This window comes from Diorhabda sublineata, chromosome 3, assembly GCF_026230105.1.
Source record: "Diorhabda sublineata isolate icDioSubl1.1 chromosome 3, icDioSubl1.1, whole genome shotgun sequence".
Taxonomy (NCBI): Eukaryota; Metazoa; Arthropoda; class Insecta; order Coleoptera; family Chrysomelidae; genus Diorhabda; species Diorhabda sublineata.
Window position 1 is genome coordinate 27,965,492 of NC_079476.1, and position 27,283 is coordinate 27,992,774.

A 27,283-nucleotide genomic window follows, 5' to 3' on the forward strand; every position below is an offset into this window, starting at 1 on the left:
TGGTGAGTAGCTAACAAATTTTGTTCTTATCTCAAAGACAAGAAGACAAAAATTTCTTAATATTGTTCAGATTGAGGCACAGAGATCTATTTCTCATTATACACAACCTTTCTAGGTATATAGTGAGTTGATAGGAGTGAAAAGAAATTATTCTCGTTATTGGTTTCAAAATAAATACAAATCATTTTATTGAAAATATATTAGAAAATTAGAAATAAACACAATAAAAAAATAAAATGACTTTTCTGAGCAACTTCATATTAATCTACAAATAAAAAGTACCATTCCGCAAAACTGAATATTTTATATCGGCCACAATGTAGAAATATGTACATACTCATTATGACAATTTATAAAGATAAAAAAATTATGGGAAACTCCACTAAAAGCTTTACTTTCACTCTCACTTCACAAGAAAACTGGATAATAGGTCAGTGGATGGAATTTCACTTTGATTAATTTTTGACAAACTTGAATATGATCTCGGTTAAGGTTATTTCTAGAATATACTTTTGACTGACTCACAGGGTAATCTCAACAACATTATAATTGCTTTTCTATGGCATCTTATAGAATGCAGCGAAAGATGTTCTAAAAAAGGAACTTTAACGAGTTTCATTTTTATGGTTTCTAGGTAATAAAGTTTACGAAACTCAACACTTTTATTTTCCCAAAAGATTTACTATTGGAGTATATGCAATATTTGGATTGGAACGTAGATTTTGTAGCAGATAGTTTTGTCCGTAAGTAATAGCTTTTTCTTGGCGTCCTCCTTTTTCAAGTATTACGCTCTGGTATGTACCATCTGGTTGTAGCAAATAATACTGTAGGTCATTTTGTGGAACAGCAACTGATGTAGCAATTGCAATGTTCGGAGTTTCGGCGCCAGCTCCCTGTAACAATGGTATTTTCAAGATGAAAACCACAAAGTATATAATTTCATTTGTATAGCAAGATTGTCAAATATATTTTGTAAAATTTTTTATATAATTGTTCTTGAATTTGTCCGATCATGTAACAGCCGGTAGGTAACCCGCTAGACTGGTGGGCATGAATACCATTGTTTACAATTCAAGTATTACAGGTATAACAACTTTATTATTTGCAATGAATTTTATAATGAGTGTCACAGTTTCGTGACGTTGTAAATTATTAAATAATCAACAAAAAACAACCATTATTTGGTTAAATATCAAAATAATGGAAAAGTTTTAAGTACCACTGCAGTATTCTTTTAAATGAAAAGTAAATGATTAAAAATTTTGAATTTCTATTTATATCATTTTTGGGATTAATCTAAAGCAACTAAATAAATACTTTAAAGATTCACATAGACTATACAGTGAACAAAATTTTTGACGGTTAATTAATTTACATTGAAGTAAAATCAAAATATCTTCTGCGGCGATAGTAAAAAATTTGGTGGTGCATCACAAAATTGCTTCAAAAGTACTTATAATATCCCATACCGCAGCAAACAATGAGATAGATTCTCATGGTTGCAATCTACGTTGCTTGAGTGTTGAAAAGTCCGAGATTATTTCAACGTCCCCTTCGACCCATTTCATGACAAGGGTTGTCGTGAGTCAGGTTCTCCCCGCAACGATGGTAATCGCTATATGAAACGCACAAAATAGTATTTCTGGTGCCGTGAATGACTTAGTGGAATGCACTAAATAACAGTGGTCAAACATAGATTATGTGTAGTTGAGTTCTTACTGGGCTGAAAGCTACCAAGGTCAATTTAGTTAGTTCGTGAGATAGCTACAAAGTTAGTTTGAAAATATTAGAAAATACACACTAAATATTTATTAATAAGCGATAAAGCTGGGAAAATATGTAAACAGCTTTAGGTATATATAATTGAAGAGCCGAAAACATTTTATCTTCTTATTCTTGACTTTTGACATGGTACTCTTTTTACCTATCTAGCAGTTTATATTAGGGAAAAATATCTCAACAAATTCACATAAAAAGAATGAAGTGATTTTTCATAAAATTACTTACTTGGTCGTCATAGTCAGGCTCAGATGTTGGCGGTGTTGGTGTGGTTGGACGAGGACTTCTGACTGAATTTTCGACTCTTGGCGGAAGATATCTGTTATTAACTTCTCTTTCGTTACTACCAGCACCCAAATCATCAATTTGAGGTTTAACTGTTGTACCGGAACTAGCGCTATTATTTCTGACTCGATTTCTGGGACCGAATTGTGTTACTTCTACTTTTTGTATGTCCACATTGTTAGGAAGAGGAGCTGAGTTGGAGAAACCATTATTTGATTGAGTATTCACATTATTAACATTGGGCAAATCTAAATTGTTCCACGAATTTCTTGGAATGTTTCCAAAATTTGTAGATTCGGATATTGACCCTTCTTGATTATTATTATTATTATTTTGATTTGGAGGAATATATCTGTTGGGTGATATACGACCCTGCTCCTTACGAAAAGATATCGTGTTGTCAATATTCACATTGGCACTATCTTGAGGATTAAACTGAGAAGTAGGTGCAATAAATTTCTTGAAATTCTCCGGCTCTTTCACAGGTAAATATTGATCAGAAAGGGAATTTCTGAAGTTATTATTAGCTAGTGTAGGTAGGTGTTGGACAAATCTATTATCGAGCTGTTGATTTTGTTGTTGAGTTATTTGAGGAGCTGCATACTGGTTTGTTACTTGTTGAGCTAATCTTAAAGCCTCGATTCTTTGCAAGACTTGCTTCAATTCCCTGATTTCTTCCAAAGTTGCTGTATCTATAGTTGTTTTGGTAGAATCGGGAGTTCCATAATTTCTTTGTGGTTGTGGGACGGGATTGAAAACGTTCTGCATTTGTATTTGTAGTAACTGCTGTTTTTGAGGGGCATTAGGAGCTCCATAAGTTACCTGTGGCTGTGTCACTAATCCACCATGTGTCAATTGATTGTACACCGCTGGTGCACCATATACAGTTTGAGGAACGGCAGAGAAGATATTTTGCTTTTGTACTTTAGGTAATTGTTGTTTTGACGTGAATCCATTTTGTGTCCACAGATTAGATGTTGTCGATGCACCATATATAGTTTGTGGAATATTTTGTGTTTGTACTTGCTGTTTTTGTGGCGAGTTAACTCTTTTTGGTACACCGTATAATCTTTGAGGTGTGTTCACAGGTTCGAAGGTGCCTTTTATTGTCCGGTATTGATTATTGAGTGTGAATTTTATTGGAGTAGAGCTCTCTTTAAATGAAGGATCTAACGGTTCTGCATTACTTGTTGGTGGAGGGCCATACTTTGTTGGTAACTGCTTTGGTGGTGATCCATTCGGAGATCCATAAGTACTTTGGGGAATGGACACTTGAGAGCTTAGTCTAAATTCTCTAGAAGTATATGGTGGTGGTACCTCACATAACGTTTCAGTTATTGTGAGAAGTAAGCAAACGAGGATCTGAAAAATTTGACAAAAATAGAGAAGCAGTAAAAAACTTCGTAGATTGATTTTATTTTCTAATGTAAGGCTGATGATGTGTTTTCGTTACCATATAAATTGAAATGGACTTTTTATTGTAACAAATTCGAGTTAAGTTGTCCATGTTTTCCTTAAGGAATTTAATCGTCTATAGCCGGTTTGGTTGATTATCACTAGTTTACAAAATTATTATGTCTGTTGCCACGATTTTTGTGGTTGATAATTTTCATGTTTTTGTTCAATCTACTCTCAAAATCTTTTGAACAGCTCCATCTTTTAATTTTTATCATTTGGTCGTATATATTAACCGATAACAGTGTTGAGATTAGAGTCTAGAGTTTTTGAGTCGTGAGAAGTTCAAAGAGAAGTTGTTTAAAAAATCCAGATCATTTTTACTATATATGTGTGGAATATATGTTTAAAGATTGTAGAAAAGTTGAGTATTTCGAGATGCTTGTATCCAAAAATGAGAAATATTGGGTTTCCAATTCTGTTTATGAATCTTTTGTGAAATATTGGAATATTTAAAATTAAGGAAAAGTTATGAAAGGAGTGCCTTTGAATTTGGAATACTGATTATTTGGTATATATATATAAGTATATATATATATATATATATATATATATATATGGTATATATATATATATATATATATATATATATATATATATATATATATATATATATATATATATATATATATATATATATTACCGGTTTTCTTATATTATTATTATTATGCGGATGACTTATGCACTACTCAGCTTAGATCCGGTATTAATTACCTATCCCGGATACAAAGTATCAAAAGGATTAGGCTCGGTTCACAGAATGAACTTGCGCACTGTGTGGCAAGTATTCAGTATTACAGTCTTCTGGATGTCGGCGAAAGTGTAATCCGAGTTTGACGATGCTATCGTGCAGGGTCTTAGGCACGAGGCCAGTTGCTGACATAATAACTGAGACTATTTCCACATTTTCGCTGTGCCACATCTGTTTAATCTCAGTTGCAAGATCCGCATATTTGGGCCAGTTTCTCCAGGTGTTTGTTGAGAACGTTATGAGTGTTCGGTATAACTATATCGACAAGAAGGACTGATTTGTCTCTTCTATCAACCACTACGATGTCAGGTCTGTTATTGGTCACCTGTCTATCAGTGATAATGGACCTATCGTAGAGTCTAAAATTATTATTATTATTATTAGTATTATATATATCAATCAATATTTGAACGTCAATTTGAATATTGAATTCTATGAGTCTGAAAATTTATACAAGCATAAATACTATCCTAAACCACCGAAAATCTCAATTAATTATTTCCCAGACGATGTTTAAATAAATATTCGAAAGCTTGGAAAATATATTAAAGTATATATATATATATATATATATATATATATATATATATATATTAGGTGATATATGTGGCATGCTCAGTAATTCAAAAACATTTTATATATACACCTATTGTTTCGAATTTCATTATTCAAAATGTTGGCTTGCCGTTCTTCAAAGGAGATAACAACTACATTCCTGGTTAGTACCACGAAGAATATTGAATGAGTTACATTTCCTTCGAAAAACGTGATGTCATCTACAATCCGCCGAAATTGGAATCCCTAAATGGCTCAAAATTGCAAGAAGAGAGTTGTATCCACGGACTAATTTCGATGATATTGAGTCTGTTCAGAAAAGTCTAATGACCTCCTTTTTGGAGTCTCCAATCCGAACTGAAATCACAGCCAGCCGACGCTTCTACTTGATTCATGTAGTTAAACATTCGTCAGTAGACGTCTTCTGGCGACATCTTCATTTTCAACTGGGAAGATTAGTCAAGTAGATGTCTGCCTTAGATGTGAATTAAATGATTAGGTGGTACATGAAGCATGCTGAGTAATTAAAAGTGTGAAAAAAATATTTTGGGTCTTTGTAAGGGCGGAGACTTTTCAGAAAACCCTTATATCACATCTAGCAACAATTCAGAACTTTACGATTGATACAATTCTGATAAATTTATTATTACTTAATTTTTGATGATGATATTTGTGAATTTCACTCATTAATATTTTAATCATCCTTGAATATTGTTAAACACGATAAATAGAATTAAGTAATTTTATTGACTCTAACAACAATCAAATGACATACTTTTATCGATTAAGTAATAAGTTAATTTGGTATACAGATTATATTATTCGTCGCATCTTTCTCGATGTGTTGAGAATAGAAATATGAAAACTAGTTTCATTAGTTTAAAGTGTTAAATGAGACCAAAAGCAGTGGCTTGATTTGGAATATTTTCGATTATGCGGTTTATCTAATAAACTATTTTCAAATATTACCTTGCCTCGTTTGAGGAAAATGTCCAGTTTCTCATTGAACATGTTAATGTCGAAATAATCTGGAACTACTTTTATAGTTATGACAGAACAAAATATATCGTTATGAAGTCTTAAGAATTGTAATTTTTTCTTTGATCTTCATTGGAAAAGTCTAATATAGTCTAATATATACTTTAGAGAATCGGAGTTTATTTTGAACTATCTTGAAAAGGTAATATACCATGAGCAGCGAATACTGCGTAGCGTTATTGGACCGTTGGAAAGAAAAGATCGCCAAAAAAAAACACCCCATTTGAAGAAGAAGAAAGTGCTATTTAATCAAGACAATGCACCATGTATTTTAACTCAATGGAAACGATGGAGAAAATGCATGAGTTGAGCTTCTAATTGCTTCCACATCCATCGTACTCGTCAAATTTGGCTCCCGGCTTTTTCATGTACTCAGATCTCAATAAAATACTCGCTGGACAGAAGGTTATCGCGAAAACTGAAGCCTAGATGGAGACTAAGAAAAATCGTACAATGAATATCAAAAAACTGTATGACCGCTTTTAAAATATTAAATTAGATCAAAAAGGAAGATTTTAAAGCAAAAATTTTATTGACATTTTACAGCAAAGAAAAAATCTGCATTATCAAAAGATACTTGCAAGCTAGGTGAGGGCTAGCGCAGGTGTAAGCTAGTTGATGAGAGGTAAGTGAATCAGTGTTGTTATTTTGGAAAAAATATATTTATTTTTCAACATAATCTTCTTTTAGCTCCATACACTTTTCCCAGCGATATCCAATAAGTTCGATACCCTTTTTATAATAGGAATCACTTCTTCATTGTTGGGAAATCTTTGACCATCAAGCCATTTTCTCAAGTCTGGGAATAGGGAATAATCCGAGGGGTATAAATCTAGCGAATAGGGTGCATGAGAAAGCAATTCAAAATTTACTTTACTAATTTTGGCCATTGCAATAATAGATGTGCGAGCTGGTGCATCCTCTTGATGAAAAAACCATTTCTTCTTAGCCAAATGCGGCCGTTTTTGCTTGATTTCTTCGCTCGAACGTTGCGATAAGTTCACATAATAGACACGCTGGTTGTTTTGTTTCAGTTGTGAAGTGATGGAGGGGAGCCACGTTTTACCCATCGATATATAGCAGTACTCGATGGAAACATCTTCACGGCGCTGTTTTTGTTCCATTGTGAGCAAAAGCGGCACCGATATTGCGCACAGCTTTCTCATGTCCAAATTTTCAGTTAATATGTGATGTACCGCACTTTTTGAAATGCCTACTATGTCTGCTAGCTTGCACACTTTCAGTCGATGATCATCCAGTACCGCTTTGATTAGAATCTAGTTTAGTTTTTATATTGGTTGGGCTGAGGCCTTTCAAATAAAAGTATTGTATCACATAACAATTTTTTTTGAGGTTGATGTTTGCGCACGTATTGGGGATGTGTGAAGACGATGGCTTGAGTTTCTTGGGAGTTGAGAGTTACCCTCCATTTTTTGCACAAATCCGAAAATTGGTTCAGAAGATTTTGGGATTTGGTATTGAGGGAGCGCATGTTTTGGGCGTAAGCGATGAGTGCGATATCGTCCGCATACAATTGGACCTTCACTGAGGGGTCAAGAGGGACTGGAGTGTTATACGTATAGATAATATAGAGGAGTGGGGTAAGATGGAGCCTTGCAGAACGTCAGTAAGTGGAGTAAAAGAATGACCAACTATGACACTGATGGAGCGTTTGGTGAGGTATGAATATATCAATTTTATAGTAGGAGGTGGCATTCGGATAGCCAGAAGCTACAAGTCCGGCGTGCCAGATCTGATCGAAAGTCTTCTGAATATCCATGAAAATGGCGAAGGCACATTGTATTGGTTCATTGCTTTGGTCAAGATTGGTGATGGCGTTGTGCGTGGAGTGTTCGGGCCTAAATCCGAATTGGAGCTTTGGAATAATATTAAGCTCTGTACAGAAGTCCCAGATTCCGTCTTTAATCAAACGTTCAAAGACTTTACGCAAGACGCTGATGAGCGAGATAGGGGGGTAATGTAAGGTTTACTGGGGTCTTTGCCGGGTTTAGGAATGAGAACTGTGTTGACGGATTTCCAACATTGAGGAAAGTAAGAGAATGCCAGGCAGGCATCAAATAAGCCGCAGAGCTTAGACAGAGCTGTCTCAGGCAGGTTTATCAATGCCTGTCTTGAGATACCGTCCCGCCCGGTCGGCATAGGTATAATTGGGCGTTTAATGTACTTAAGAGGTAGACGTCGAAATTGTTCCTCAAACTTTCGGTATTACGCTTGAATTGTAGTTTTCATAAACAAAATTTTTATCACCTTTTTTTTTGAGGAAACAACACTTTCTTAAAGTTGGAGTTTCGTTTCTAAAAAGCAATAATAATAATAAAAAGTAATAAAATTTACTAATGTTACATTTTTTAATGGAAGACGTGCAAGTAACTATTTCATAAACTTATACAATATCATTAACACTTTTCTTTGAATATCGACTGTTATAATTGGAATAGGTTTTTCCTATTAGATAAATTTTTACTTATATTGAATAAAACAAAACAACTTAATCCATGATATAGTCACCGTTGTGTTCTACTGTTTATACCCAATGCTCCTATTGTAGAATTAATTTGATTTTGATTAAAAAAATTCGTTCAATGCGTTTTTCCAATATTGTATTGTTTCCCATAAGAAACTTTTCCATAGAACGTAACAAATAATATTCGAATAAAGTTATCTGAAAAATATGACGGTTGTGATAGAAATGGCGTAGTTTTTCCTGTTACTTTTCGCGGCTTGTGACCTTCCTCTTCCTATTAATCAGTACGGCTTTTTCTCTCTTAAAAGCTCATTCTAACCTTTCTAGTAATAGGATTTACAGATTTTCTATGGTGTGATATCAAATAATACAGCTGTAGCTGTATTCCCCCTTCTACTATACAATGCACCCCAAAGGCTCTTCTATACCATGGCCATTCCTACATAAAACAAAAAACAACTCCAATTGGTGGGTAAGAATTCGTAGTGAAGAATTCCTTCAAAATTCCACCAAACTCACATCATCTTTTTCATATACAAGTTAAATTTTGGCGTTGGCTTCGGTATATTTCTTACGTCCAGCCATTATGGTCACCTCTTCAGATTAACATAAAGCATCCATATAGTTTTATTTGGTAATCTTTCTTCCGAAAAATAAAACAATCAGTTTTGATGAAAGGATAATTGATAAAAGATTGTGACTGTTCTGAAGAACATTAGAATAAAAAAAATATTGATTGCCCTTGACGACGAAATGTGAGTCAGCGTACCACCCCCGTGGTGGTCATAATTTATGCAACAAAAACTACGTCTAGTAAATGTTACATCGCTTATAGTATAAATAATTATTACTCAAAGCTGTGATGAAGTTATTACCATAAAGATCGTGATTAGGTTTGTTGTCCCAAAGAATTTATAAACACTTATGACAGTTTCCAAACCAATTTTAATGGTTTGGATTTAGATTTCAATATTTTCTCAAATATATTCCTCTTCTCTTCCATTATTTTCACAGAACCTCTGCTGGTTTCTCTTATACTTTTGTTTGATTAGATCTTAAACTGTAGCCTATATATTAATTTTTAGCCAATTCATTTTTTTAAAGCAACAACTATTGAACTCTGAATAAGAATTTCATTTATCTTAATGATCATTCTTTCATAACATCTTCGAAACGAGGCAGTAAAATCGAAAATTTCAGAATCGTCCAAAAAAATCAATTTCTTAAGCCAAGTCAAATTAATTTAGCATAATTCTGACAATTAACCAGTAAATGAACCGCATACGTTCAGTAAAAATGTTTTATACATCTTAGTCCCTTATTAAATTATAACCCTCTTAATAGAAGGGAGATAACTTTTTGTATCCGAATTGAAAGTGCCGCTCTAGTCACTAGAGATAGAATGTATTAGTATAGAAAATACGAAAGGATTTATTGAGCGTAAGATTTCCTAACTCTTTTCAAAATTGAAAAGTCCTAGGTGGTTGAACCGAAGAGTTAATATTGAAGACGGAGAGAGCTAGGTATAGAAGCTTGTTTAAGTAGGTACGAACTATCGATAACGAGAGAAAGAGCATTGGTATACCAGTTTCTATATCTATCTACTCTTTCTGAATGGATTTCCAATATCAACTCTATACATGAAACACCAATCAGACGCAAGTAGACAGCTAGAGTCTCTTGCTCTTTCACTTCTTCCACTTACATACCTATATCTATCTTCAATATTAAATCTATGGATTGGAAAAGCGTCAAGCTGTATTCAAACAATGAGAAACTTGCTTGGAATCCTTTGCGTTTCCGATTTTTTGTGACGCCTGTATTATTCTTAAAATATCTAATATATTTGTGATAATACATATGTGTATACTAATCATAGATTGAAAATCTATAAGAAAACGATATAATTGAATGAATTCTTGAAATGTTATGCCAAAAGATTTATTTCTTTTGATACATATTTTCTCTGATAACCTTTGCTTCGGGTATAAATTATGAAATGAATTATATATGCTCACAATTTTATATAGTTTATTGTATATTATTGAACCAAGCATCATTTTTACCACTTTCTATCACTAGATCTGTCCAATACTACACAGAGATCTTACTATATTGTCCATAATGGTCGAATTAAATGTTTTTCTGTTGTTTAGGTAAATGATAAGAAGAAAATGTGAATATTTACATTGTGTATTGAAAGAAAAAGTGACTCACCTTCATTGTAATGACTCCAAACAACTGAAGCTTGAGCAAAGTATATTGGAATTTATATAATCATTTAAAATTTAATTTGTATTCTGAAGAAGGATCAGTTGTACGTGGTGTGGTATACTTATAAGCATTGTTTATTTGTGTTGTCAATGATTTTTGTTTTTGACCTATAAACCAAAAAATATTTTTTGCAAATAGTTTTCAAATATGTACCCTCTTCATAAACCCTGACTTTGAAACAGATTGACCTTCAGATTCAAACGAGTAATAAATTTCACAAAGTTGTTTGGCTGTAGAATTGGGTAAATTAAAATGTCAAGACACGATGAGATGAATCCTTGATTAATTTTGAGATAAATGGCTTTAGTGAAGAATTTAATACAAATACTCAAGAAGGTCGAAAACAGTAAATTTTTTTTATTCAAATTGTTGATTAAAACATATTATTTTTATATGTGGAATGAAGACAGTCAATATGATTATTTTTTTGATTTCACATGACATAGAATTAAGCTCTAGATTCAGATAACCATTTTTCGAAGAATTTTGAAGGCTGATCAATTTACTCTGCCCTCCATTCATTTAGAAATAAAAAAATTAATATTCATCACGTCAGATTATAAACTCTTATGTGTAAATTCAAGTTTGGAACTAAAACAACTGAAATTATTGCAGCATTCATACAGTAGAAGCAACGCATGTGATTAAATACTTGCTTTTAAAAGAGTCCACTCCAACGCAAATTGATAAATACGGTGTCGTTTATATTGCCATATTCTTCAGTTTTGGGCTACCTACCGATCACTAGCTGTTTCCTTGGTAATACTTTCATGGCAAACAATTTTATTCGATAAAATCATATCTGATTTAGAGATGTATTAGAAATGTTAAATCGTTAATGTGTTAAATTAATATATTTTGTCAATTTTTTATTACAAGAGAGTCAGGGGCATTTATATTACTTTTTTAACCTATCTCCATGAAATTCACTATAAGCATATTTGTAAACAAAATATCTTCCATAAAATTTTGAGCGTTTTTAAAGTGTTAAACATATTTTTGTTGGAGAGTAAAATTTTCAGAGTTTCAGCCAAAAAATCACATTAACAAAACTTGAAACAAATCTTTAGAATACACTGAAAACTTCTGAAATAACGAAATGGATTAGGTGTGGTACAAATATGAACCCTAATTTTTGAATTAACGCGCGATAAATTTAGTGTCGAAAAAGTTGCTGCACTGGATGTTACACTGGTCTATTACGAAGAGTAGAGAACAGCCAGAACCGCATAATCCCGTTTATTAGTGTATTTTTGAGCGAAAAGGATGTACCAGTGTCGTTGCGCAACTCATCATTATTCGTTTTTTAGTCATTTTCTTCTCTTATTTTGGCTTTGAAGTGATGTTTTTTTCGCAACATAACAAACTAATCTCACATTTTGCAATTTTTTCCAAAAATTATGGGGTAGTCTGAAAATGTCAAATAAAAACTCAATAACTTAGCTTGTTCAATGTTAGGGAAGATTCAAATGAGACCCCCGTATACCCATTCTTTAGCTATTCCTAGGTGTGAGATAATAAATATTTGTGTTGCGGTAAAAAATCAATAAAAGTGAAAGCGGAGGTATTGTTTCTTTGTAACTCATAAATGAAATTTTAACATTAACATTTCAATATATAATCCAAAAATTAATCACGTCTTAATTGAGTTAACAGTTAAAAACAATTCATTTCGCAATCTCGTATGCAAATATATTTTCTGTCAGCAATTCTCATTATTTCAATAGACGGAACGTGTTACTAGTCTTTAAATTCCCAATATGAATCAGGTGATATTGGTTAATAACACAGAATTATTTGGTTAATCCATTCTAATCATTATGAATGATGTAATTCAATGATATGTATAAATACCAAGCAAAATGCTATAGAAGAATTGTATTGTTTCAATTGCATTCGATAGAAACTATTTGCTTCAATATATCATAACTAATTAAGTGTCATTTGGAATATCCATTCACAGTGCAGAAGTAAATATACAAGGATGATGCTATATATTTTAAGATACAAAGAAAAAATAGAAGTCTTTTTAGAATAATGATTTTATTTATGTTCAAAGTAATAACCACCTACATTAGTGACCTTAGTAATAGTTACTTAAATGTTTCTTCAGATTAGAGAATAACCAAAAATCCAGTATAGCGAAAGGGTGGATTTTCAAGGACCATGATTACAAACAAATTCTGCTGTACAGTGTGTATTGATGCATTATAGTGGCGAATACTTTTTTACATGCATGATGTCCGACTAGAAGGACGTCTATTTACTAGACTTATTTTGATCGATTCCTTATCATTCCAGTTCGAGCGTAAATTATATATTTCGTATTAGAGGCGTTCCTGAAGAATTACAGAGGGTATCTCATAAGTAATGTCGGTTATTACATGTGAAAATTCCTACCCCTCAATTTAAACATGTCGTACTTCTTTTTAAACAGCTGTGGCAGGAAAATATGTCAAATTAAAGGGAAAGACACAGATTATATGCGAATAGCACAGTGTTGGCTTAATCATTTAGTGGAGATTTCACGCTTTAAAATCGTTCGCGCTCTTGTCGTCCACCTGCGTGGGAAAATGAAGTTACAAGGTAAGGGGTATAAAGCCAACTTTGTGTCTTCACTCGCTAATTATTGAGCTCCTTTGAACCTAAAGATACCATACATCGCCATTTAAAATTATTATGTAAGATTTATAAAAATTCGAAGAGCGCCACACGAATTAATTGAGAATCAAGCGAAACGTCGAATAAAGGTGTGTGAATTGCTCGTGTCCCTGCCGACAGGTAATCATTTTATTGGACGCATTGTTACTTGCTATAAAATATAGATTTGTTTAAACAACAAATGAACATGGAAAATCAGTGGTTAGACTAAGGATATTTATCAGAACCCATCGATAATAAATTCGAGCGGAAAGTTTTATTTTGGGTGGTGGAATTATGAGGGTTTAGAGAACTTCTAAATTATTTCAGATGGTTGAGTTATCAATACCGAGGTATCAAGTTAACAGCTGATGCAAATGTATAAGGTTTTATCGGAAAATATCCTGATTTAGTGAAACGAAAGCAGGTTCTCTTACAACAAGATAATGCTAAGCCACATACTACGAAAGTTACGTAGAATGATATCGAGGAACTTGGTGATTTACCAAGAACTCGAAAAGCTTAACGCGAAAAATTCAGCACTGTGCTTTCAAGAAAAATACTCTATTCCAAAAATATTAAAACGCATACATAGACAGAAGATAATATTTCGACATAATTAGCTAGGTATGCCGTTTTGGACATGGAAAGTAAGAAAGATTCGTTCAGTTCTAGGACTACAAATTACGGCCCGATGATAGGATCTTGTGAACTGTGGCCGACCTATTTCATTGAGGAATGTTCTTTATTGTTGTTAGGTAATTTTTTGTAATTTATTAACAGGTATGCAAGATTTCCAGTTTAGATGGTAAATTCTAAATCTTTGATATCATGATTTAAAAATTCAAATGCTAGGAAAAAATTTGTTTATCTGTTATCCCTAGCAAACTGGCATGCATTCTATATTCTATATTTTGGGTGTACCACCCATTTTCAAGCGAAAGACAACATTATCTGATATGATGGTCGTGAAGATCAACAGCCGGAGCTCCACGAAAATAGGTTTTTATTAATTTTGGCTTTTTGATATGTTTATGGTGGACATAACCTCTTATTTTTTCTCTACAAGGTTCTCAATCTATCTAAGTTCCACAATATCCTATGAACGTATGAATCTTGTGGTACCTACAAGCAACTGCAGTTAATTTAGTAAGTTTAACTTCAACAAGAGCTACCACATTTTCTGCTCGTTGCCAGTGTTTTTCTTTTACAGCTGTTTTCTTTAATAAACAATAGATCTAGGTATTGTGACTTTAATGATATTTAATATCATTATCTATCATTAAGTTCCATTTATAGCATAATATCGCTTTCAGTATTAGCCGAAGTCATGATCTCATACTCAACTCTTTTTGGTGTTCTCTTGATCTTCACGACTGCCAGCATTCTATTCTCTTCGTATGACTTTTTTCATGCCAAGAAAACATCGATTAATTCACAGTTATTATAAATATAAGAATAATCACGAGTTTTGATTTAAAACATTCACAAATGATCTGAATTGGAACCATCTGTCATCAGTAAAATGTTCTTGTTTTTCAAATGATTTTGCATGAAATATTTATTCAAAACCATCAATTCCTAATCCAAATATTTGACCAAAATCAGGAGAAACAGGGGAAATAAATCGTACGTTATTGATACCCTCGCTCTTAACTTTGGCGATTTTTTATGGTCTGGGCCATCAAATTTGGTGGTGAGGTTTGCGACACATGCCCCTCCATTAATCGTATCGGAAAATCGGAAAATTATACTTAAATTCCACCAGTGGCGTAAAATGTAGAAGAAAAAACCTTTCCTAGTCCATTGTGTACCCCTCTGGTTATGGACGAATATTATGTCTTTTTAATGTAATATAACACCCAATGGACTTGAAGAACAGATTGGAATCAATTTTTATGTTTTGACTTGAAGCGATGTTTGAGATCTTCATATTATAGTTACTGATTTTTTTGTTTAAAATAATCAGTTATTAATGACTTAACGTTTCGCTCCTTCCTTGGGAGCATTTTCAAAGAAATAATTAATATTTGCTGATTAAAATATTTGTAGAAAGATGAAACATATTTGTACATATCTTAAAAACATTATTAAAAACATAGTAATAGAATTACTTCGAAATTTCAATAAAACGATATTATATCAGGTAGAATGAAATAAACTAATTAATCAAATTATGGTAAATTTGGTTGGGGTTTTTTATATCTTGTCTATCATTTACAGAACATTCATTTTGTTTTATGTGTATCGTCTATTTGGTTAATAATTTTTGATATTTAGTGTCAGGAGCTAAGATTTTTGTTTTTTTAAAATAAAATTAATGATGTTTATTTTTTTCGTGTTTATGTAGAGCAGTCGATGCATTTTTGGTGTATTTGTGACCATTTATTCTGTTTTCTAAATATTGCGTAGTCATTCCTATGTAATTTTTAGGACAAATCAAACATGGTATGGAATATATAATATTTGATTTCTTATTGTCTTTAGTTTTGTTTCTTAGTGTAGTGAAAAGTGGTGATAATGTGTTGTGTGATTTATGACTTATATTGATGTTATGTTTCGATAAAATGATTTCAAGTTTTCTGATAGTTGGTATGTATAGAGGAGTGCTATGTATGTATATTTCTCTTTACTTGAATTTATTTGTGTAGTTGGATTTATATTGTTCTTATTGTGTAACTTATATGTACGTTGTCGGATGATTCTATTAAGTTGATTTTCTGGGTATTGATTATTCTTCAAAGTTTTTTTTATTACTTCCCGGTGATATTTTGGAGAAGTTAATTTTAATGCTCTATCTGTTAATCCTATAACGAGGCTGTTTTTTTGTAATTTGGGATGGCATGAGTTATGATTAAGATATCTTCCAGACCATGTTTCTTTTGTATAATATTTAGTTTTTATTTTATTATCTATTATCTATTTTTGGGTGTTGTAAATAAATCAAATAAAATTTAGACATATAAAATATTTATTGTCGCTTTTTAGAATTGATACTCACAGATTATCAATCAAACAATCACTAGGCTATATCAGACTCACTGAAAGGGTTTTCCTGCTATTGAATCGTTTTCGGAACAGTATTCAATGAACTTCGACCAATTTCTGTCAGTTTTCAAAACATTCGCATTGCCAATTACGATTAAAAGAGCCTTCGCTCTTGTTAACACAACATTAAATCTCTAAAATGATACAAAACAATGAACAATATGAAATAAAGTGATCCAATTGGGTATATGGAAATCATATTAATGATAAAGCGTGGTAAAGAAATTTGAGAACAATTTATATCTAAATTTGACCAGTTCAATTTTGTTCTCTACATCTAGTCACATCGTAACATGACACAATAAAAATTAGTATTCCATGCATGGTTCATGGTCATCTAAATAATTTATGTACTATACAGGGCCGAGAAGAAGTATTACACTTATTTATTTCTGATAAGTTGGAATGCACAAAATATTTTGGATTTCACATTCTTTATGACGCTCTTAGTACTTCGTTTTTATATATAATTCACATAATGTGTTTCGTCATACTCTGTAATATTTTAAATGAAGTTACCTTGAGTTCAGGTTTAGTCAAAATTTATGAGAAAAAAGTTGCATCAAACTCATAGTAATGCCCTCAAATAATAGAAGGGGCTGGAAAGTAATGACGTATTTGTATCTTCCGTTATTTGAATTTATTTGTGAGCTCATTGGGTATTTCGATGTTGTGACAAAGACTTTTTAAATTCTAAATACTTGAATATTAGACTTATTTGCAATTTGAGGTGGAATAGTCAGCCAAATACCACAAGAGTATATCCGGCGCTTTTTAAATTTCGCAATGGTGGTTCGTAGACGTTCGTAAATGCCAAATAAGGTTCTTTAAGCTTAGAAGTAGAGACAAATCCATGTGAGACAATCGACGATTTCTCAAATACCCTTAACTAACCTTAGACGACCATCCAAGAACATTTGCGCCAGATTGGGAAATAAAGATTTTATGTCCCCCATAATCTCTCGACGGGAACAAATACAACCAATCCATTACATGTAACGTATTGCTTCAATTGTTCTGGACAGAACCCTTTTAGATCGCATGATCACTGGAGATGAAACATGGGTCCTATATGATAATTCAGAATACAGAAGCCAGTGGCTCTATCCGGACCACTAAGTACTGTGACTCCGAATTCACATCCCAAAAAGATGTTTGTGAGTACCAAGTTTTTTCTTTTGAAGTGATGAAGCTGGACAAAACTCTAGATCGAGATCTTTATTGTGAACAATTGGATAGATTGGAACAATATTTTATTTTTTTTTTTGGGAAAATCTGTTAACTTAGATATTTTTCTCAAAATTTCATCAGACAGAGATAGAGATGTACACACTAGACGGAAAACCGAAGGTGATTACATTATTGATTTAAAATAACAATCTATTGAGAATTTATTTGATTGGATCTAATTCAAGAATGCGACATTTCTCTCTGGCCTCACTTAGTATTATATAGTGTTATAACAATTGTCATTTTTTGAGGTATTAGATTTTCGAAAATACGTACATATTACACTAATGGAAAATGTAGTAGACCACAAAAGCAAGTTATGTAATTTCATCATAAACTGGCAGTTACAATTACAAAATTTAAAATACTTGGCCTAGATATACGTGTCCATGGTTCATGAGTAGTTAGCCTCATATAGTAAATAAGTTAGAGTGCTTTGGCAAAAATCTTTATTCTTAAAAGAAGGATTAACACCAACACAAATAAAAAACAGAGTAGAGGTGGTTTACAATGTTTTCTGTCCATCGTTTTCAACAATTAAAAATTGGTCTTAGTTATTTCGCTGAGGAGAAAATTATTAGAAGATAACCCGCATGCGGGAGTCTTATGACGGTGACTACTCTGGAAAACATTAAATTAGTGGAAAAAATTGTCAGGGCTATTGTACACGAATATGGCTTCACAAAGTTTAAACACCCACTATAGAGAATGTATATCGGAAATGCAGACTGAATGGATGAGTCTAGAAAAGCATGAGTCTAATGTAGTGAATTTCAGCAATAAAAAGGGCCAAACGCATGACTGCTGCTTAGAATTGAGATTGTACTTGACAACCCTTTTTGGAAACAGTTTAAAACACGGAGATAAAGTCGATCTGGTATTGTTCTAAATTTTGTATGTTATTTAAATGAATTCTGTGGAAGAAGTATTGTTGGTAATTAATATCCTACTTGTTCATCTGAGCTCAATCTTGAGAAATATAAGTATTAATTTTTTGTTCTATATAAATATGATAAAATATATTTTCCTACCTTTGGATTTTTCACAAAACCTAATTGGCACCTTTGGTCTATTTCTTCAAATTTATAAGCATTTTTCGACCTTACGGTAGATACTATAATGGCAACCCTTTCTTTGCCTTGGAATTGTTCCACAGATCCTATAAGTAAAGAATTCCAATTTCGTTTGGAGCAAGCGATTCTTAGCTTTTCAACCTACAATTGAATTGCTTACAATTTTGTTCTTTGGTTTAAAAGTGGATAAGTTATATTCCTATTCCTAGGAGCGTGAGTAAATTAAGGCATTCATTGATATATAAAAAAAAATACGATAAATCTATGTAAAAAATAACGTTTACTCAATGGTCCATGAAAAGTTTTATACCTATATATATATATATATATATATATATATATATATATATATATATATATAATATTTTTTTCAACCTTGTTGCTACTGATTCTCAATTCCAATTGTTTACGTTTCCTCAATAAGTGTGCTCCAGCTAAGTCTGCGATCCAGATGTATCCCTAAGTAGGGTGCTCTTGTTTTTGTAATAAGAAATGATAGTCGAATGTGACAGTGCTCTTTCTCTGTGTGAAATTAATGTGAAGTTTGGTCTACAAATTTTACTTGGAAGTGCCGGTCTTGTAGATAGTATTTTTTGGAGAAAAGGAACTAGTTATGCGAAAAGTTTTTTCTGATTTGATATAGTAAACCATTACGCCAGAACTTCCCAAAGGCCTGTGCATTTTTTCCAGGTACTGTGCTGTGATCTTGAGTCAAACTTGTGGCTAGTTATTTATTTATTGGTCCTAAGAGTGGTTTTCCCGTCTTTGGCATCAGTATGACTTGAGGTATCTGTTTTTAGGACCGCATTATACAGTTGCATCAAATATTTCTTAAAAACTTCTTGCAATCCTATCACTGATTACGTTGTAATTTTTTGGATTTACCTTTATTTGAATTGAATTCTGGACTTTGTTTTTAAATTTTATATGTGAATTTTTCAATGAATGTCTCCAGTTGATATGTTGTTTCCATAAAGTGCTTAATAGAAATGACAATTTAATACTCACTTGTTTCCTGTAAGGTGTTATTACACCAACATGCTTTTCAGTTATCTTCATACCTTTTACTTTGGATGAAAATAATTTGGAAAGATATTCTACCACTCGCTCTACCTCCTGTATGTTGAAAAAACTACAATTGAAAGTAAATACTAATAACACGACCATAACATTGTTTACGTACTTCTATGAGGGGTACAAAATATCTAGACATTAAGTAGAAAAATGAATGGATAATAAGAAATTCGAATTTTTTGATTGCAGTGTGAATAAAGGATGTTACTTGCTACCGAACTTGTGGCATTAACATTTCAAACTCTCAGAACTTAAGAACAGTAGTAAGTATTGGTAAGAGAATTATATCTTTGCCTTCCTGCAAATAATGTTATTTTTGAATTATAAAGTGATTAAAAGTTGAATTTGAACAGATATTGCTCTAGTTTTGGAGTTATCTTCCTTCATTCCAATGAAAATATTGATTAAGATGATTAAGTTTCAAGAGAGATTCAACAAAAACATGATAGTGAAATTATATCGTTGAGAAATTTTGTCATAACGATAATCTTTCACTTACAATAGAAAACATTAAGAATTTGCAAAAAATGTGGCATATTCAACTCAGAATGTTCGTGCTCTATCAAAGTGACTTACGTGATAGAGCACAAATAGGGAACAAAATATCAATTCAATTATAATAGAAAAAAAAAAACTCACTAATAATGAAACCCAATGTGACCATTCACATATTTTAGTTTTCTACAGTTAATTCAGAACAAGTCTACCCATTTCATGAAAATTTTTACGCTTTGAATATTTAGTCGATAATTATTGTTTTTATTGTTTTAAAAGAGTATTTTCTCATAAAATATTTCATTTCTAGAATACAGTCCTGTCTGGCTAAATATTATTTCTAATATAATTTTCTTTTTAAAAAAATTAGGTATGTGATAGTGTGTAAAAACCGAAATTCCTCTGTAGAACCAAACTTTGAACTGATGGCATAGCTAATTAATTAATTAATTTTCGCGTTATTGATCTGTTAAAAAAAAACGAGACAATTCTTGATTATATTTAAACGGTTTTCAAATACAATGTTAACATTAGAGTAAAAAGTTCGTATAATTCAGAATTGTGCAACCAACAAAATATCGATAAATATAATTTTTGCTATGCTCAGTGGAAGGTATCCAAATATTGCAATGACCAAAAGTATTGCTTAGCGTTTGATTGAGAGATTCCTTAAAACAGGAAGCCTTTATTATCAAAAAAATATACAAAAGCTTATGATGAAACTAATGCAGGTACTTTAGTTGCTCTTAATTCACGTCCCAAAATGTCACTCAGAAATCAAATCGTAACACAAACATAAGTAAAACAGATTTACATAGAATTCATACAAAGTCAAAATTTGTCTCACTGTATAAGAAGGTGAGATCTGAGAAGTTAATTTTATGAAACAGAAATTCTCTTGAATTAATAATTTTCTCTTATGAAAGTACTTTTAGCACAGATGGTGTTTCGTCTTCCCAAAACCTTAAATATTTGAGCAAAGGCAATCCCTATTATATAAATATAGCATTAAGGCAGTATTTCAAATAAAGTAACTAATTGGTATAACGTAGCATAGGAATCATCGAACACTTCTTTATTGAAGGAACGTTTAATCAACATATTAACAAATGCTGCTGAAAATTTTTGACGAATGTCAATATTCGACAGACTTCTTTCAACATGATTTGTCTACAGAAAGGATGTTCCAATAATCAGTGTGGTGAAACATGATCTGGGAAAATGAGTGTGGCAAATTGCCCTGCTAGATTCCCTGACCTTACACTAATAAATTATTTTGTAAAAAAAATAGTTAATTAATAACATATTCTAAATAGAGTATAGTATTAATAAACATAACTCACGCAGTTCCTCCAAATACGAGAGCATAAGTACAAGTACAAGCTTTTGCATAGATGTAGGAGGGGGATTAGTGAAACCTAAAATTTTAATTTAATTATAACTTATTCGTATTTATCTAGTAGTAATATTCCGAATGTATTATTTTTTTATAATAAAAATTGAAAATTCTGGTTGACAATTGATTTCTAAATTTGGTATATGGGCCTATATGTTGATTCTAAATAACTGTTCCCACAGGAGTCATTTCACCTATCCGGGGACACTCTGTATATGTCGATTATAATTAGTATAGTAATGTTTTTGATTTATTGAAGAATCTCTTCAGATATAAACAATTATAACGAGCTCCATACCTAGGAGAGGTCTCATCTCTTTGATCTACTCCTTCAACATGATGGAAAATAATGGGGAAGTTTTCATTTTTCAAAGTTTTCCAGCCGATAAATAAATTCGTGAAATCATTTCCCACGGCTATGAGCTCTTTATCATAAAATAACTCATTCGGAAGTTTCAATATTGTTTCATGTGATCTGTAGTTTTTGACAAGTTTACTAACGCACTTGCTATCGTATGAGTTTTTGATTGTATTTCTTGAATATAATTCAGACGTTGTGATAAGTCTTTCTAGCAATGAAGTTCCTGAAGAAAAAACAGAATATTACTGTTTAAGTTTAAGTTTAAGTTTATTCAAAGTATTTTTTACTTGTATGGATATTATATGCTCTGAAAACGTTATGCAGAAAATATTGATGGTACCGTGATTTTGCTGTAGTAAACAATAGCAATCCTTCAAATGCAAAAAACTAGCACAGTGTGAATATCCAGACGTACCATTAGTATTGAACTACTACCACAAAAGTTGTGCACCTCGAGCATTAAGATATAGCGAAAATAAAAAGGCGGATTCCAAGGGCTTTGCGATTAAGACATGATGATCGACTGCTGTTGGACCCTGATACATGCAAAGAGAAGAAAATTATGAATCCATTCCAAGAGTTTCAAAAACGGTCTGCTCATTTGAATTTAGTCTCGTAATTTACCTCTTTTGGTTCTTCAGGTTCAAACACCATATACTTTTGTTGTTATACAGAATAAAAAATATAATAAAATAAAAACCATACGGCGTTTAGAACTGTATATGTTAGAAAGGTATAAGAAAAAAAAAATGAAACCATCATGGGCACCTTCACTATCGACTTGTACTAACAAGCAATGAAGATCTGGCGCTCATGATATTTATCTCTTATGATATATCAAGATAAATGGAACAAAAAATGATTCAAGTAACTTTTATTCAATTTTCCCAATAACATAAATATGTGTGACAAATAAGTACTTAGGATGAACTTTGACATATGTCACATTAAAAAGTGAAACCAAATCATTCAGTTGATTCACTGTGTTTATGATGCGCCTAACAATCATATACAGTGTAAGGAGTACAATATAGAGTAAATATGAAAGGAACATGAGAGAGAGAAAGAGAGAGAAATGGTAAAAACTAAAAAATACACATAAAAATAACTAAATAAAGATAAAACCAATAAAATAAAATTTCAATATACAGAAGAAAACCACAATGAGTAACATGTTCCTGGTGGCCAGCTCAAAAGGCAACACACTCCATCTCCACGATGGTGTTTTAAATTTTCAGCCTATATTCACCTTCTATTAGGTATTTAGTTCTTTTTGACCAACCAAACGTATTGTTTTAGTGTCACATGTATCGTGCTTACTTGATAAGTATTTTATCGTAATATCGTCACTATATCTGTATGTAGTTCTAAAGGATTCCTATCCGTAGATTCCACGCTATACCGATTCATCGAAAGAAGCGATCAGCCTTGTCAAGGAAAATTTCTGAAATTTAACATCCTTGCTCTCCAAACATAGATCAACTCTCAAATTTCAATTAGAATACTTTTTGTATCTTATTAATCGGATGTACAGAATGATATTAATGATGTAATAGCCATTAATATTGGTAATTTAAATGACATCAAAAGAAGATATATACTATATAAGGAACAGTTGATAAGTACGAAATAAAAGAGTTTTTGTAATTCCATAGACGACGTTGGAAAGACAGTATAATATATTTGTGAAAAGATTATAAGAGGTTGCAGAAAAATTGGCAGTTGATGACTTATATACTGTAAACTGATGGGCTCAATAAGGTTGGTGCTTATAGATGAGTTAAATCCAACCTCATAAAATAATGGGCCAGCTACCAGAAGGTTTGCTCTTATATATCATATTATGAGAAAACTTAATGGATTGCATCAAATTTATCTACAAGATTTACAGTACATTTTTTTAAATAATGTGACTATCTTCTTTGTCGATATACGAATATCTAACGCTTAAGTGATTATGATGATAAAAAGGTAAATAGATAGGTATTCCTGGATGGTATTTTTAGTTTTTGTTTCCTTTAAAAAATTGATAACCCGGGACTGACTGTTTATTTATTATGACGATATCCATGAAAGCTTCTTATTATTGATAATCACGGATATTATTCAACTTACCGTATCCACAATGATTTGCAAAAGAGGAATGGATAATGGGTCCTAACTGTCTATGATCCCCAGCGAGAATAATTTGCCCTGTTAACTTTCCTTTATTATCAACGTTTGATAAAATTCCTGCTATAGGTATAAGTGTTTGTGTTTCAGTTGCGTATCCACTTTCATCAATGAATACGTGTGTAAAGTGACCATTCGGAACTCCTCCATTAACGAGTCTAAAAGTTGATTTAAGTAATTTTGATGAATTAACGAAAAAATTTTGCCATTTTCCGGTAATATAAAGTATTAGTACAACTAGCTTTATACAATGAAATTATTTTTGCCAGAATTTGGAGTATACAGGCGTCGGCATCAGTCAGGAAACGTTCTCTAAAAATCGACAGGTATCCATGCGAGAGATCTCGTGGGTCCGCACTCTTTTGAGGGTTTAAGATTTACGTGAGCAAACGGAAAACGATGCAATAACTCACACATATACTTCTAGTTTCATGAGTTAAATCATTCTTTGAAAAGTTATTCTAAAATTATATGCAGCTAAACTACCAGAAACTAATTGACTGCTTTGATAAAGATACAAATAGAGTTTGTGAATTTCACAACACAATTGAATTATAACTTTTATAATTCGGAGTCAGAAGATGATTTTATTAGAAATAAAGAAAAATTAACCAAAAAGTTTGAATTAATACCCTTCAAATTACTTCCCTTAACAAATAACTCATTCAATCAAGATTTACTGCATAAACGGTAACATATAGAAATAGCCTTTTGTCTGATCTGGCATGGTCTTCTCAATGATAGGAATAGTTTCAAAACATTTCCTCTGTTCTGTTTAAAAAGAGCCAGTCGCCTGGTGCTAAATTAAATGACTAAGGCAGGGAGTGGACAGACTGAAAAAAGTGAATCTTGTCATACGGCCAATTTCCATTCCAATATCACGAACTTTATATATGACGGATTCTTTTAAGGCACGGTGAATTTTAGATTTTCCATTGAGAACTATTTCTGGGTCATAGCCATATACAGATTTCAAGATTTTCTCATGTTTGTCACATTTTTTTTCAATTTGAATGAAACTTAATATAAAAGCGTTGTTTGATATCCACGTGGCTATAGTGGCAGTCAAACAAGCCGGAGCTGCCTCTGCTTGTCTCGTCTCAACACAGGAGATATACTAATTGAAAAGGATGTCTTTATATAGAAATTCATAATTTGTGAAAGCCGATGTATATTGAAGTTTATTAACGGGAATCAAATTACACCTTCCAAACTGAGATCTTTATTAATAAAGTTCTACTTTAAAAAAATGTAGTTCTTCTTTTAAAGAAATTGTGTTCTAAGTTAACGTTCAAAGACAAATACTAAAAAAATTTGAATTATCCAAGAATTAGAAAGTATCTTACCTAGCAGCTGTAACAATGGTTGTCATCACGACTCGATATTTTAGTAATTGGTCCAAGGAGGGCATGTAAAACTCACCATCTCGTTGAATATTAACAATATCTCTAAGATCAACTCTTTGATTGATTTCGGTAGCATACGCACTTCCAAGTAATCTGAACATATCACTTTTTGGCATTGTGTCAATTAATCTACTTGCTACTTCATTAGTCGCTGCATTGGAAGGTGCACATATCAATATTCTACTATTAGGATAATTTTTCCAGAGCTGAAATTCATTGAAAAACATTTATTCATTGCAAGCATTATTTTATTTTGAATACTTTAAATGTATAATTGCTGTGAAGAAATGTTTCGTGGTACTTGGATGACTGGCGCATCTAGTCTCATTTTTAACAAAACGAGAGGAAAATAGTTCAGGATAATAATTATTGTTATTGTCTGGAATTATTTTCGTGTTTATGAATTATTTTGTAACAAATTTGATTCGATTTACTTAGATCAAATTTCTAGAGGTGCCAAAACTTACCTGGTATACAGATTCAACAATTGTTACAGTTTTTCCCGTACCAGGTGGCCCAAATATTATATAAGGGATATTTTTAGGTAGCATGATATTTTGAACTATTATTCTTTGTTCTTCATTTAACTGTCGGTTGGAGAAGTTTATTCTAAAATAGCGTAACAAATATTGAACTCTAAATAAAAAAAACATACACACACACACACTACATTATATTTCTTGAGTAATACCAAATGTCCAATAATGGGAGGATAATTTCGAAGATTTTCAGTACGATCAGATACTCATTTTAATAATTTGATCTTTACGTGAAGCTCTATTAATAAGAGGAAAAACAAAAAGTAACTGATTCTGCAACACTTGCCTAACATTTGGAACTAATAGTTAGAATGATAACAAGCTATACTTACTGTTTGGGTACGGCCGACAATATGGTCATTTCAATATATTCCGGGTACAAACTTGGTATAATATTATGTTGGAATGCTAAGTTCAATGCTTGCTTTTCAACTCTAATCGTTCTTCTGTTGAAACTAAATTGTATATAAAACTTCTTTTTTGGCAAAAAAATTTTGTCGAATCTATAGAAACAACGTGAAATATTATTTATTATTATTTGTGAACATTATTTTCATGTTAACTCTTCAATACTTATTATTTTATTTACTATTACTTCGAAAATCAAAAAATTATACGGTTAGAATTTCCTCTCTTCGGAGAGAGGTGCAGCTGAACAATACGTTTCCTTCTCACCTTTTATCTTGGACATTGAGTATCATACGTGAAGCTCATTGTTATGAGGTGTATATCAGTGGCTCATAATTAACCTGATAACTAGTCTTCTAAGTCAGTTCGGACTGTCCTCCAGTACCCCGGACGAGGCTCTGCCACCTGTTTCCAACCATGATATTTATTACACCATCGAGTACAGGAATTACGGAACGATAACACACTAGTGATAGTACTGATTGCTAACTTTTAACTTAGTTTGTTACTTCATTTTCCTTGACATAAAGTCCAGGGAGTCACACAGTCACACAAACTTGACCATTCAATACTGTCTGGAACCACCTTAGAGATCATAACTACGGACATGATTTGTTCCTGTGTCGAGCAGACATGTCAGTAGTGTCTTGCACCCATATATGTACCAACAAACCCTCCTGGACTCCTCAAAATTAGGAGGTTCAACATCCTAGTCCTTATCAGGGAAGATTATATCAGTTGGGAGGATGCTCACATCCAAAGATTACAATCTTTGAGGTTCCTGTTTATTAGTATAAATACATGTTGTCAAAATATCTT

At 32.2% G+C, this 27,283-nt stretch overlaps 2 protein-coding genes across 2 annotated transcripts; both read right to left on the bottom strand.

The window, feature by feature from the left end:
• Positions 1 to 184: 184 nt before the first annotated feature.
• Positions 185 to 10,585, bottom strand: LOC130441859 (uncharacterized protein DDB_G0288805-like). Its single transcript, XM_056775677.1, has 3 exons — positions 10,566 to 10,585; positions 2,008 to 3,426; positions 185 to 893 (listed from the first exon to the last, which is right to left on the bottom strand). Exons 1-3 carry the CDS (start codon positions 10,569 to 10,571, stop codon positions 663 to 665), a joined length of 1,656 nt encoding a protein of 551 aa, XP_056631655.1. The 5' UTR covers positions 10,572 to 10,585; the 3' UTR covers positions 185 to 662.
• A 5,630-nt stretch (positions 10,586 to 16,215) lies between these two features.
• LOC130441860 (putative helicase MOV-10) lies at positions 16,216 to 26,555 on the bottom strand. The gene is made up of 8 exons (XM_056775678.1): positions 26,389 to 26,555; positions 25,985 to 26,126; positions 25,458 to 25,723; positions 24,055 to 24,269; positions 21,877 to 22,162; positions 19,622 to 19,745; positions 18,572 to 18,754; positions 16,216 to 16,444 (listed from the first exon to the last, which is right to left on the bottom strand). The coding sequence occupies exons 1-8, from the start codon at positions 26,415 to 26,417 to the stop codon at positions 16,301 to 16,303; spliced, it is 1,389 nt and encodes a 462-aa protein (XP_056631656.1). The 5' UTR covers positions 26,418 to 26,555; the 3' UTR covers positions 16,216 to 16,300.
• Positions 26,556 to 27,283: the final 728 nt, after the last annotated feature.

Excerpts from the sequence above, each read along its gene's own strand:
- LOC130441859 (XM_056775677.1), bottom strand. Across the intron at positions 894-2,007 it reads AGCCTGACTATGACGACCAA|GGAGCTGGCGCCGAAACTCC; the intron begins GTAAGTAATTTT and ends CCATTGTTACAG.
- LOC130441860 (XM_056775678.1), bottom strand. The coding sequence starts at position 26,417 with ATGACCATATTGTCGGCCGTACCCAAACA. Across the intron at positions 22,163-24,054 it reads TGCAAATCATTGTGGATACG|GAACTTCATTGCTAGAAAGA; the intron begins GTAAGTTGAATA and ends TTTTTTCTTCAG. Across the intron at positions 19,746-21,876 it reads AGAGATGAGACCTCTCCTAG|TTTTTTCAACATACAGGAGG; the intron begins GTATGGAGCTCG and ends TTTCAATTGTAG.